The sequence below is a fragment of the Papio anubis genome, chromosome 3, assembly GCF_008728515.1.
Source record: "Papio anubis isolate 15944 chromosome 3, Panubis1.0, whole genome shotgun sequence".
Lineage (NCBI taxonomy): Eukaryota > Metazoa > Chordata > Mammalia > Primates > Cercopithecidae > Papio > Papio anubis.
Genome location: NC_044978.1, coordinates 181,177,563 through 181,191,648, shown reverse-complemented (window position 1 = coordinate 181,191,648; position 14,086 = coordinate 181,177,563). Strand labels below are relative to the sequence as shown.

The following is a 14,086-nucleotide window of genomic DNA, read 5'->3' as shown; positions in this document are numbered from 1 at the left end:
CCGAGCAGCTTGTGTAAGGCACACAGAATCACTTGGGACTTAAGATGCCTGCAAGGAGTCCTGGGGGTCTGAGGACAGCAGGGAGACAGAACAGGAGGGCGTGTGGAGCGCAGAGGCCACTGGCCCATCAAACATTGCAGGCAAGGCTACGGGCAAAGCCATTTTGCCCAAGCTCAGCTCTGCTGGTATGTTACAAAGGAAGGAAAACACAGGTTTCTTACTTTGGCCTACTTTTTTTTTTTTTTTATCATTTGTCTCTTTTTTTGTATGAGGCAAAAAAAAAAAAAAAGAAAAAAGCCCCACCAGCTCCTCTTCTGATGGGACTTGAAGCTTCACCACATTGTATTTTATTCAAGGACTTATGTGTGTAAATTTGCAAATACGTGATGGTGGATGGGCTTGAAAATAAAAGAATGAAAAGGGGGACTGAAATTTTAAAAAAAATATTAAAAAAGATAATTTAAAAAATTTGCAAATATAGCTGGAAACACTGGAGCTTCTCTGCCTCCCGGTTGGCCCTGGGACAGGCATCCCTCAAGGCTCAGCATAGCAGGCGAAAGCCGTGTCCTTCTCCCCTAGGCTGCACGCTCACCAAGGTATGGAGGAGGTACTTGGCAGCCAGAGAAGAGTCATACATCCCCAGGCACTGAATCAAGGCGGGGACCTTCAGAGGGCTCTTGAACATGTCTTCAACACTGAGGAAGTCATACTCGAAGATCCGCTTGCATCGAAGGAAGTTCAGCTCACGATACCTGTCCAAGGACAGATCGGCTCCAGGGGAACGGGCGAAAAGAGGGTCATTCTCGAGAGCTGAGAAGATGGTTTTCTGGAAATGCAGGAGATGGGGAAGGTTTATTTGGAGTAAAAGATGAACTTTCCATGTGCCCTTATATATTACCTCCAGGTCACAGGCTTCATGGGATGCTGTCTGACTTAAGAGACACCCAGACAGAGATATGACTATCATTCCCAACAGACTAGAGGGCTGCAGGCTTAAGAAACATCAACAATCCATGTTCATTTCCAGACTCCTCATCAGTTCCCTGAGGCCTATACTGGGGTGCAGAAAGGAGAGCGGCTGCGCTGCCTGGGATGAGCCTCACCCGGCAGAGGGGGAGCTGTAAGAGCCAGAAATTCCATTGTGCTAATGAATTAAGACCCCACCGCACACCTCACCTTAAAGCGGAGCATGTCCTCCCCTTCCGTGAACAGCGCCAGCTCCTTCCAGCTGAACGACGCTCTTGCCCGGTAGGCGTCCAGGGGTCCCCTGGGGAATTCTGGGAGCAGAGCTGCGTCGCCTCCTTCCACAGTGGGTGCCATCGTGTGACGAGAGCCTGCACAAAACATGCAGCCTGAATCCATGCGCTCCCATCTGTGGGTTCAAATCACCCCCACCAACAGGAGAGCTGGCAACACCTTACAAATCAGAGAAAAGCAAACTCGAAATCCAAAAGGATAGCAAAAGAGAGTCGTCCTGTGAATGGCTAGCATCATTTTCCCAAAAGAAAAGGCGAGAAGAATTCCCTCGTCCACTCCTGAAGACAGATGCCAAGGACACAGAAGAGAGCCAGGCACAGCCGGGGGATCACCAGGCACACAGTGCAGAGGGTTCGTCGGAGGCCTTGCTTTCTGTTGCACAGCCTTGCCTGAGAGCACTGTGCCCTCTTGGGAGCACCTTGGACATCCAGACCCATCCCCAAGGCTCACTAAACCCAGGGTCAGGAAGCATTCCCTCTGGAATCCAGCCAGTGCCAGCTAGTCCACTCTGGCCACACACGATGGTACCTCACGTCCCCACCCACCGGCGCCGGTCCACCTGGACACAGGACCTCTGGCACAGGCTTCTGCACTGATATTCCCTCGACATATAGACACCTGGCTTCCCGCTAACACAGCAGGCCTCCCAAACTCAGCTCTCTTGACCAAATAACCATTCTGGAATTTTCTGGATAGACTGGGTCCTTTTCCAAGTGGCTTGGCTGATGAAGGTATTGAAGGGAATGGCTAGTGAACCCAGGTCTGGCTGAGTCCTGGGCGTGGGCCCCCCACCTTCACTCTTTAAGGCCTAGAGGAAAGAGGAACTTTTGAGTCCTTTGAGCTGAAACAGCCTGTGGTGCTGCAGCCTGAGTCTGGCTTGCTATTCTGTCCTATCCTTCCTTAGAATTGGAGGAAAGTACAGGGCACTGGCCGGCCGGTTAAAAACGATTAGCGTGGCCGCCGGACTTAAGACTCAGGTATGAGGCTTTCTGGGAAAAGGCTTTCTAACAACCCCCAACCCTTCTGGGTTGAGCACTGGTCTGCTGGAACCAGCTTCCACTTCCACAGTTTTCTTGGGGAAGCCATGGGCTGACTAGAGGCTGTCACCCCAAACTCCCGGCACTGGCAGGTCCAGAAGCCTCTACTCAACAGTGGCCCATGCGCGCGCCCTCTCTCTCCTCTGACCCATACCTCCTGCGTCCCAACCACGACTTTCTTGAAAGTGTAGCCCCCAAAATTCTCCTTACCTCTGAATCTACTTCCTCTGATCTCTCCTAGGTACTAATGCTTCAGACTTTCACTTCCTCTCCCAAGTATTAAAGCAAGTTGTATCTCCAAAGGGATCTAAGGAAGCTCTACGCTGTGTCCTTAGGCACCTAGGGTATGAACCCAGACAGTCTTGTCCCTGGCGTCCCTCCCAATTTAGGTATACAGCTCTCGACATGGGCAGTTATGTGGGACCTACCACTGTTGCCAGGGCCCCAAGTTTGTAAATGGCTAGGAGGATTGCTCTCCCCTTGTGTAAGATGCTCTCCTCCCCCAGTTTCTACCCAGCTTACCTCCCCCACTGCAATACAATCTCTAAGCCTTAGCTCCTTGGCCAGGGCCTTAGAACTGATGACCCAGTACTTTAACAACTGGAACTAGGTCTACAACAACACAATAGATCAGGATGAAAGCGAATTGAGTAAATTAAAGGGAGGCACGGGGAGGGGGGAGGGATAGCATTAGGAGATATACCTAATGTAAATGACAAGTTAATGGGTGCAGCACACCAACATGGCACATGTATACCTATGTAACAAACCTGCACGTTCTGCACACGTACCCTAGAACTTAAATTTAAAAACAAAAAAAAAAAGGGAGGCACATGTTCCTACAGTGGCAAATGGGGCAACAAGCGAATGTACTTCCGCTGTGTTCCCAAAATCCATCTACCAAGAGAGAAAAAGAGAGGGAAAGAGAAATAGAGAGAGAGAAGAGAGAGAAAGAGACAGAGGGGGAAGAGAGAAGGGCAGAAAGTCAGAGAGAGAGAGAGAGACGAAAAGTAAAAGAGAGAAAGGAAAAGAGAGATATACAAGTAGTTAAGAAAAAACAGTGCACCCCATTCCTTTAAAAGCCAGGGTAAATTTAAAACCTATAATTGATCATTGAAGGTCTTCTCCGTGACCCTGTAACACTCCAATACCACCTTGTTGTCAGTTAAACAGTGTAATGCAGACATCAGGAAAAAAACTTCAAAACTCCATCTTAGGCCCAGAGTAAAACTTACAAACCCTATTGAACTTGGCAACCTCAGTTTTTTTTTTAAATAGAGATCATGAGGAGCAGGCAAACCCTATTGAACTTGGCAACCTCGGGTTTTTTTTCACAAGAGATCAGGAGGAGTAGGCGGAACGGGACAAATGGGCCCTCAGGCTAGCGGACGTTCGCCCCCATTTGCTACTATAGGAATATGCACCTCGCTTTAATTTACTCAACTGCTTTCATCCTGATCTATTGTGTTGTCGTAGACATAGTTCCTGTTGTTAAAGTACTGGGTCATCAGTTGAGGCCCTGACCAAGGAACCAAGGCTTGGAGATTGTATCGCAGTGGGGGAGGTAAGCTGGGTAGAAATTAGGGGAGGAGACTTTGGAGGCTCTGGAAAGGGGAAAGGCTGGGCAAATTGAATGCCTAATAGGGCTTGCTTGCAGTGCGGTCTACAAGGACACTTTAAGAAAGACTGTCTGAATAGAAATAAGCCGCCCCCTCATCCATGCCCCTTATTTCAAGGAAATCACTGGAAGACCCATTGCCCCAGGGGACGAAGGTCCTCTCAGTCAGAAGCCACTAACCAGATGATCCAGCAGCAGGACTGAGGGTACCCGGGGCAATCGCTAGCCCATGCCATCACCCTCACAGAGCGCCAGGTAGGCTTGACCATTCAGGGCCATGCCACTGTACTACCAGCTCCCCTTACCAAGAGTTTCTGTGGAGAATGTGGCTTCCCAGAAATACTGATGCCCCATCATACAGGAGTTTTTCTAAAGGAAACCCCACTTTCACCGCCCACACCTATATGCCCCTGCACTTCAGGCCATACATTTCAATCCCTGTATCTTTAACCTCCTTGTTAAATTCGTCTCTTTCAGAAATCAAAGCTGTAAAACTACAAATGGTTCTTCAAATGGAGCCCCAAATGCAGTCCATGCCTAAGATCTACAACGGACCCACGGACCGGCCTGCTAGCCCACGCTCCGATGTTGATGACATCGAAGGCACCCCTCCTGAGGATATCTCAACGGCACAACCCCTACTACGCCTCAATTAAACAGGAAGCAGTTAGAGTGGTCGTCACCCAACCTCCCTAACAGCACTTGGGTTTTCCTGTTGAGAGGGGCACTAAGAGACAAGACTAGCTGGATTTCCTAGGCCAACTAACAATTCCTAAGCCTAGCTGGGGAAGGTGACCACACTCACCTTTAAACATGGGGCTTGTAACTCAGCTCACACCCAGTCAATCAGGTAGTAAAGAGAGCTCACTAAAATACCAGTGACGCTAACAACAGGAGGTAAAGAAATAATCTGATCATCTATCATCTGAGAGCACAGGGGGAGGGACAACGATCAGGATATAAACCCAGGCATTCCGGACGAATTAGGCAACCCCCTTTGAGTCCTCTCCCATTGTACAGGGAGCTCTGTTTTCACTCTATTAAATCTTGCAACTGCACAGTCTTCTGGTCTGTGTTTGTTCCGGCTTGAACTGAGCTTTCGCTTGCCACCCACCACTGCTGATGGCGGTTGTTGCAGACCCGCCGCTGACTTCCACCCCTCGGGATCCAGCAGTGTGTCCGCTGCGCTCTGATCCAGCGAGGCACCCATTACCGCTCCCAGGCTAGAGGCTCGCCACTGTTCCTGCGTGGCTAAGTGCCTGGGTTCCTCCTAATCCAGCTGAACACTAGTCACTGGGTTCCATGGTTCTCTTTCGTGACGCACAGCTTCTCATAAAGTTATAACACTCACTGCATGGCCCAAGGTTCCATTGCTTGGAATCCCTGAGGCCAAGAGCCCCAAGTCAGAGAGCAAGAGGCTTGCCGCCACCTTGGGAGCTGCCCGCCACCACCTTGGGAGCTCTGGGAGCAAAGATCCACCAATAACAATGCCTGGATAGTGCCCAGCGTCTAGACAGGGTCTACTGTGTGGGCTGCTACATTCCAAATACGGTGAGGTCTGGCTAGTGCCCAGGGTCTACTGTCTGGGCTGCTGCATTCCAAATACAGTGACGCCTGCCTAGTGCCCAGGGTCTACCATCTAGGCTGCTGTCATTCATATGAGAGGCTCTGAGCAGCTTCTGGCATGGAAGTGGGGGCTTCAAGATCACTATTCTGGCAACAGCCTCCACCACTCTTCTCCCTGCGGTGCGGATCACTCTCCCTTTCCTGAACAGCTGCCCAGTTCAATGTGCAAAGCCCTCCGAACGCCCAGCACGTGGGCCACCTGCACTCCCGGCCCCTGCTCTGTGTAACCCTGGCCCCGCCACCCGCCAATCCGCACAGCTCCCACGCCCCAGGGCCTGGCATGTGCGGTGCCCCCTCTCCCGACCCGCCGCGACCGCGCCCCGGGGGCTAACGCAGCCTCCACCTTCGGGCTCGCCAGTCCCCGCTGCTTTGCACGGTCCAACTCACGCAGCAGGCGCTCAGGGGATGCCTGTCGGGCTGCGACCAACCCGGCAAGATGAGGACTAGCTGCCCGCGCAGCGCTGCTGTCTCCAGCCTGGCTCCACTGCGGTCCCGCAGTGCCTCTCGGCCTCCGTCCGTCCCATGGGCGGGACCGGGGACGCGGGCGCCCTGACGTCATCGTGCCGCGCCACCTTCGTCGCCCGGGAAACGTGGACGCCGCTGCCACCCGGGCAGGGCCGGGAACCAGGAAGCTTCGCCCAGGCGCTCCGGGCACTCTTGGCTTCTCCGCCTTTAGGCAAGCCCTGGCTGACCGACTCTGGCGAGTCGCTGCCCTCTCGGAGCGCCGTAGTTCTGAGATGCAGTTCACACCCCGGCCCTTCCTGGGGCCCACTCCAAGGCTACTGGATCAGGACCCCCAGTCTGGGGCACGGCATTTTCAAATTAATCAACAGGCACTACGTGATGGCTCACACCTGTAATCCCAGCGCTTTTGGAGGCCGAAGCGGGAGGATCGCTTGAGGCCAGGAGTTTGAGACCAGCCTGGGCAACATAGCAAGATCCGGCATGCCCAAGGGCTTGCTGAAGTTTGAGAACCGTGGTTCTACAGAGTTCCTCAGAGAGCCACTAGTGGAAGTGGGCCCTCGTTGACCAGAGCAGTAACCAGCTCAATCACCCACCCTTTGCTTGTTTTTCTTTGTCTCACACTTTCCACTTCCTCACACATGCACTCTGAGATCAGCTCCATATTCAATTACCTGCAGCGAAATCCTTGTCTCAACGTCTGTTTGGGGAGATCCAAACTAAGACACACACACACACACCTCTTATGAAATTTACAGAGACAGAATCAACTAGACTTAATAACTCGCCATTTAAGAACAAGGAAGAGCCAGGCGTTGTGCGCCATGGCTCTCTCATCTGCAGTCCCAACTACTTGTGAGGCTGAGGCGGGAGAATCACTTGAGCCCAGGAGTTTGAGTCTAGCCTGGGCAACATAGTGAAACTCTGTGTTTAAAACAAAACAAAACAAAACACACAAAAAAAAGTGAAAAAAGCACAACAAGGAAAAATAAATCCAAAGGTTTGCATTTACAGGGAACTAAAAGATGGGCAGCGCAGCTCAGTTATGGGGAGGAGAAAGATAAGTACAATTTTAAATGTGTGTCAAGTTTAAGATGTTGGCAGGACATCTGGGTGGGGATACTCAGCTCATGTTTGGAAATTGTCTACTTCTGTTCTACTCTGAAATACCTTCACCTTGATTCCATGGCAACATTTTTCTTCACAGTTATTACTCTTATTTAAAACAGACCTATAATTATAATTATGCGTATCAGTGGGAGCATCCGATTGCAAAAGCAGGAGGAAGGGACTGAACGATCATTTCAGGCCTGGCAGGTACCCTGCTAAGCAGTCAGAAGTGATCCTTAATCCAGACCAGCCTTCCCAGCCAGGGCTCTGTTGTGTTGTTGCAAAGGTCCCTGAATCCTCAGGAGCAACCAGGATTGCCTGAAGACAAAGCCATCATGGTCTAATAAAAATACACGCCACTGTTTTTCAAATGTTTGGAGATACTGTTGAGAGTAATAAAATAACCATTTATTGCAGAACTCACACCTCCTGTAGGTCACAATTTCTGCCAAAATTACAACTACTAATAAATTGGGTTCACGTGTGATACTGACATTAGAAAAACATCTTCCGGCTGGGCGTGGTGGCGCACACCTGTAATCCTAGCACTTTGGGAGGCCAAGGTGGGCAGATCACTTGAGGTCAGGAGTTCAAGACCAGCCTGGCCAACATGGTGAAACCCTATCTCTACTAAAAATACAAAAATTAGCTGGGCATGGTGGCGGGCGCCTGTAATCCCAGCTACTTGGGAGGCTGAGGCAGCAGAATCGCTTGAACCCAGGAGGTGGAGGTTGCAGTGAGCCAAGATAGCACCATTGCACTCCAGCCTGGGAGACAAGAGTGAAACTCCATCTCAAAAAATAAAAATATCGGGCCGGGCGCGGTGGCTCAAGCCTGTAATCCCAGCACTTTGGGAGGCCGAGGCGGGCGGATCACGAGGTCAGGAGATCGAGACCATCCTGGCTAACACGGTGAAACCCCGTCTCTACTAAAAATACAAAAAAAACTAGCCGGGCGAGGTGGCGGGCGCCTGTAGTCCCAGCTACTCGGAGGCTGAGGCGGGAGAATGGCGTGGACCCAGGAGGCGGAGCTTGCAGTGAGCCGAGATCGCGCCACCGCACTCCAGCCTGGGCGACACAGCGAGACTCCGTCTCAAAAAAAAAAAAATAAATAAAAATAAAAAAAATAAAAAATAAAAATATCTTCCCACTGGGAAACGATTTGGGTCCACTGCAGGAGTGAGAGGGAGAGGGAAGCCATTTCTAGGTAGACACTGGAAGGCAGGCTAAAGGGCAAGAGCTCAGGGCATCTGGTGGCCAGTACAGGTTAAGAGACAAGGGCCTGAGATAAGGCCATATTGGTGGAGTCGGAGGCTGGAGAGGGAGCTGAGTGACTTTTTGTTATTGGTTTTATTTAAGTTAGGGCATCATCACAAAATGACATGGAGAAAACAAAGCACAGGTTTCCAGCCTTGGTCAGGTCCTCAGGCTCCCCTCCCTTCTCTGCTTCTCCCTTTTCACCCTCCTCTTCTCACACTTGTCTGCCTCTACCCTCTGGCTTGTCATGGCTGGCCTGTGGCACTCTTCACTCTCTCCATTTAGTTTCCCAGATTGGCGTCTGCAGGTAAGACTGTAGTTCTCAGCTTCGAGCATGGCTTCACCTTGGGGCCACCTTCTGGTGTTTGCCTGCTCACCCTGTAGCACTCCTGTGCTCCTCTCCTGGGCCTGAGGACACTGCTGACCTGCATCTGACAGGGAACACGGGCCTCTCTGTGAGTCAGGGTGGTGGGGAGGTAGGAAGAGAGGAAGGGGTCATGCTATGCTCGGTTGTATTGCTGGGACCTGGGTGGATGGAGAAGCCACTGGGACTGGCACCAAGGGAGCAACTTTGGGGAAAAAAATAGGGGAATTTGCCTTTCTTTATACATGTTTGTTAGCTATTTCTGGGTGAAACGGCCAGGAGCTGCACATGGACCCCTAGTGTGAACAGCAGGGGTAGGATGAGTGTCATCAGTAACTCAGTGGACAACGACCCATGGGAGAACTGCCATAGGGCCCCACCCACCCCCTCTCTTATTTATCTTGACTTCTGTCCCACTCTGCTCCCTTCGGCACACCCATTCCCTGCTCAGTTTTAGACCTTGGTGCTCTTGACTGTCATTGGCCATTGTGGTTATTTGCACGCATGGTTAAAACTAAAGTTGCCTCCCACCCTCTGGTCATTTGTCTGCCTTTATCCCTTCTGTCTTTCCCACCACCACCTCCCTGGCTGGTTCCACATTCCCAAAAGAGTGGCTGGAAGAAGTCACCAGGTCCTTGGGAAGGGAATGGGTTGTGATGATTCGACACCAAGAATGACCCATCACAGCTCGGCCACGGTCACCACCACCCAGCAGCCACCTCACTTCCCCTAGTCACACCACATTAAGTGGTAGGCAGCTGAGAATGGTGTGGGGAAAGAGTTGTGGAACATAAATGCGGTTTTGTAAAAGATGCACATACAAATGGCTGTCCCTACGGCAAATGTTACCAGCATAAGCCAATGAAATTTTTTGTTTTTCGAGATGGAGTCTTGCTCTGTTGCCCAGACTGGAGTGCAGTGGTGCCATCTTGGCTCACTGCAAGTTCCGCCTCCTGGGTTCACGCCATTCTCCTGCCTCAACCTCTCCAGTAGCTGAGATGACAGGCATCCACCACCACGCCTGGCTAATTTTTTTTATTTTTAGTACAGACGGCGTTTCACCATGTTAGCCAGGATAGTCTTGATCTCCTGACCTCGTGATCCACCCACCTCGGCCTCCCAAAGTGCTGGGATTACAGGTGTGAGCCACCCTGCCTGGCCTGAATTTTTTTAAATTACAAACCCAACATATTCAATTTAAAGGGTTTCTATGCTGTTAAGGTCTTGGCATCAGGTGAGTTTCTGGCTGAGGCCCTGGAAGGTAATGGGGGCTGCTGTGAAGCGACTGGAGCTGTCATTCTGATCAGCACACCAGAGCTGCCACTTAGGGTGCTCAGAGCAGCCAGGGCCTTCCAGCTAGAGCCTTCACTGCTGCTTCTCGAGTTCCAGTCAGCTTCCAGCACTTACACGCTGACGACTCAGAATGGAGAGGCTTTAGCGGTCCCATGTGAATGTCTCTAGTGCTCTATTGTTCAACAGTAGCCCCTAGCCTCATGTGGCTATCAGTTAAATAAATTCAATTTCCCATAAATCTAATTTAATCAGTTGCCTAGTTGCACTAGCTGCACTCAAGTGCGGGTCAGTAGCCAAAAGTAACTACTTTATTGGACAGTGCAGACATAGAACATTGCCATTATCACAGAAAGTCCTATAGGACAGTGCTATGTAGACACCATTTCCAGCACCAGGCAGTGGGTCCTTGGCCTAAGCCTGGGTATCTCCAGCTTTCTCCCTGCTCCCTATACCCAGCAGCCTCTGGCTAGGGCCTGCTTCCCCACAGGGAAACAGTTGAGATAGTTCTGCCATCTGCACCATTCTCCTGACACACTCCCTCATCTCCGTCACTGTTTCATTCAGCAATCATTCACTATGAGGTCCTACTGGATTAGGGTTGGCCCTAATCCAATATGAACGTTGCCCTTATTAGAAGAAGAAAAGAGATTCGGAGAAACAAGAACACCATGTAACCACGGAGGCAGAGATTGAAGTGCTGGAGGCATAGGTCAAGGAATGCCAATGATTGCTGGCAACCACCGCAAACTAGGAGAGATGAATGGATTCTCAGAGCCTTTAGAACTATGAGAGAATAAATGAGTGTTGTTTTAAGCCACCAAACTGCCCTGGAAAACTAAGACAGCATAAAAATCCATTACTGTATGTGATCAAACACTGAATGGGCTAGGGTGAGCAGGTGTGTCTGCAAGGATATATCTCATTTGCCTTTTACTTAATTCTACCGACATTTGGTCTGTGCTTTTCTCTCTAATAAAACACATGATTTGAATTATTTTTTCACTTATCTGACTCCGACAGAGATCCTTTAGGGAATGGCAAAATCCCAATGGAGGGATTAATGTACAAAAATAATTAAGAATATTAGAGGTTTTTGGATTTCGCTAGAGATTCTGCAGACCAGCTGCTGATGATGTTGGACTAAATTGGCAGTATCCAACCTTCTTTGTTCCTCCTGGGGACACGTAGTAAGGAAGGAGACCTCTACTACTCTTGCTGCCCTCCTCCCCTCACACCTTGCCTAGTTCACAAGACAGGAGGAAAGAGAGAAAGCAGTAAGTTAGAAAGAAACAAAAGTAAGATAAATAGCCAGACAACCTTGGCACCACCACCCGGCCCTAGGAGTTAAAAAAATAATAACATCAAACCCTGACCTAAACTATTTGTGTTATCTGTAAATTCCAGACACTGTATGAAAAAGCATTGCAAAACTCTCTGTTCTGTTAGCTGATGCATGTAGCCCCCAGTCACGTTTCCCATGCTTGCTTGATTTATCACAACCCTTTCACGTGAACCCCTTAAAGTTGCCTTTAAAAAGGCCAACAATTTCTTTTTCAGGGAGCTTGGCTCTTAAGCCACAAGTCTGCCAATGCTCCCGGCCAAATAAACCTCTTCCTTCTTTAATCCAGTGTCTGAGGAGTTTTGTCTGCTGCTCGTCCTGCTACAATTCTTGGTTCCCTGACTGGGAAGCAAGGTGATTAACGGACGTTCAAGGCAGCCCCTTAAGCAGCTTATGCCTGCCCTGTAGAGCATCCCTGTGGGGGACTCCGGCCAGTTTGAGCGATGCAGATCCTGAGAGTGCTGTTGGGTAGGCATTTGCCCCAGTGGAACGCCTCGTCACAGCAGTGCATGGCAGGCCCCCGCAGAGGATCAACACACTGGCTGAACACCGGGAAGAAACTGGCACTTTCCTAAGTCTGGACATCTGAAACTTGGTAAGACTGGTCTCTGGAACTTGCCCACTCCATTTGAGTGGAAGCATGGCCTGATCACCCACGGCATTCCTGTACTGGCACTTCGGTTTTTGTTTTTGACTTGACTTGAATTGCTTGATAAACAGGCGTGCCTTTATTGGCACTTTGGTTTTGGTTCTGGTTTTGACTTGGTTTAAATTGCTTGACGAATGCCTTTAATGACACTTTGGTTTTAGTTTTGATTTTGATTTAGTGTGAATTAGACGAGTGAGTAACCTTTTACCCTTTCCTTCTTGTAGTGTGAACATTGTTTTGTCTCGAGAGAAAAATAGGTCCAACACAAAGTAAGCCCACTCCACTAGAAACTGAGTTAAAAAAAATTTTCGAGAAGAAAAATAAAAGGAAAGTCATCAAATCATCAAAACTTACTCTATTAAAATGCATGTTACAGAACCTTAAGAAAGGTTTTGCAGAGGATTACAGAGTTAAGTTAACCTCCCAGAGGTTAAGAACTCTGTGTGAATTAGAATTGCCCTCTTTTGGTGTTGGATGGTCCACCGAAGGAACTATAGACAGGGAACAACTGGCCATGTATTTAAGGTGGTGCCAGGGGTTGGAGGACAGCCAGTGTACCTAGATCAATTCCTTTATATTGATTTGTGGTTAAATATAATATAGACAAAAATCGGCATAAATTTAGCCCTGTTTAACAGCTTATTGCAAAAAAGCTAAAAGTGAAAGTAAGAGCAGCTTCACCAGCAGACACAGAGTTAAACAAGGGAGTCCTAGAAACAGCAAGAGAAGCCAGTTTTGCAGGAGCCGCTAGAGATAACAGAAATTCTTTCTCCATATGTCCCAGCCTACCCTCCTTTACCAAGGCCAACAGCCCCCCAAGAAATGAGATTCAGGAGCTAATACGCCCCAGGTTTCACCTCGAAGGGGAGGATTGGAGTCTCGAGAGGCCAAGTAAGGAAGTCAAGATAGTCAAGTGGACAAGAGGACCCTCTCAGATGTGGTCTTGCTCGAGCTATGCAAATGCCTCTCAGGGAGACGCGAGGACCCGTCTATTATAATGACCAAGCCCACATCGGGGGGTGGGGTGGCAGACTTTCATCTCTTAGCCCTTTTCAACCATTGATCTACTAAACTGGAAACACACTGAACCCACCACCTTGCTCCCGGCAGCTAGAGCCCTGTCAAGCATGACTGTATACAGGTGTTGGACTCAAGCAGACCTGACCTCCGGGACCAGCCTTGGGCATCGGTAGACTGGGAGCTATATGCGGACAGGAGCAGCTTCATCAACCCACAAGGACAGAGACGTGCAGGATATGTGGTGATAACCCTGGACACTGCTGTTAAGCTGAGCTCATTGCTTTAATTTGGGCCTTAGAACTCAGTGAAGGTAAGACTAAATATTTACACTGACTGTCGGTATGCCTGTTTAACCCTCCAAGTGCTTGGAGAATTATATGTATATATAAAGGGCCTGTTAAACTCAGGAAAAAGGGGAAAAAAGACCCAGAGAATGCAACTCAGACTCGGTGTTTGCAGCGGTACCAAGAGGCACTTCTGCAGAGGCTAAGAGTTGGTAGAAAAAAGCAATTAATATAAAAAAGATTTCAGAAGTGCTTCAAGGAGCTGACAAGAACCTAAGTCAGTTTTCTAAGAGACTCTGTAAAGCATTCTGGCTTTATAACCCATTTAACCCCGAGGCTGGTGGCTCACGGCTATAATCCCAGCATTTTGGGAGGCCGAGGCAGGCAGATCACAAGGTCAGGAGATTGAGACCATCCTGGCTAACACGGTGAAACCCCGTCTCCACTAACAAAACACACAAAAATTAGCCGGGCGTGGTGGCAGGTGCCTGTAGTTCTAGCTACTCGGGAGGCTGAGGCAGGAGAATGGCATGAACCTGGGAGGTGGAGCTTGCAGTGAGCCGAGATTGTGCCACTGCACTCCAGCCTGGGCAACAGAGCGAGACTCTGTCTCAAAATAAAATAAAATAAAATAAAATCAGCATATAGTGAATACTTCATTTGCAAAGAAAGCCCAGGGTAACATCAAGCAGAAGCTGCAGGCATGAATATCACCCAGTCTATAAAACTGGCCACCAAGGTGTATATTAACTGTGACCAAGAAACAAAACA

General features: G+C 49.5%; 1 protein-coding gene across 5 annotated transcripts in view; it reads right to left on the bottom strand.

The window, feature by feature from the left end:
• ACOX3 (acyl-CoA oxidase 3, pristanoyl) overlaps positions 1–14,086 on the bottom strand; it is a 66,857-nt gene that overhangs the window by 49,041 nt on the left and 3,730 nt on the right. For 3 of the 5 annotated variants that reach the window (XM_003898430.5, XM_021938290.2, XM_021938289.2), the window contains exons 1-3: positions 5,926–6,060; positions 1,177–1,334; positions 593–826 (exon numbers count right to left, since the gene is read on the bottom strand). In XM_003898430.5, coding sequence (XP_003898479.1) covers positions 593–826; positions 1,177–1,320 — 378 coding nt within the window. In that variant the 5' untranslated portion in view covers positions 1,321–1,334; positions 5,926–6,060. Of the gene's footprint in view, positions 1–592; positions 827–1,176; positions 1,335–5,881; positions 6,061–14,086 lie in introns of those variants that run through there. The other 2 variants (XM_009206464.4, XM_009206465.4) reach the window with 2 other exon arrangements.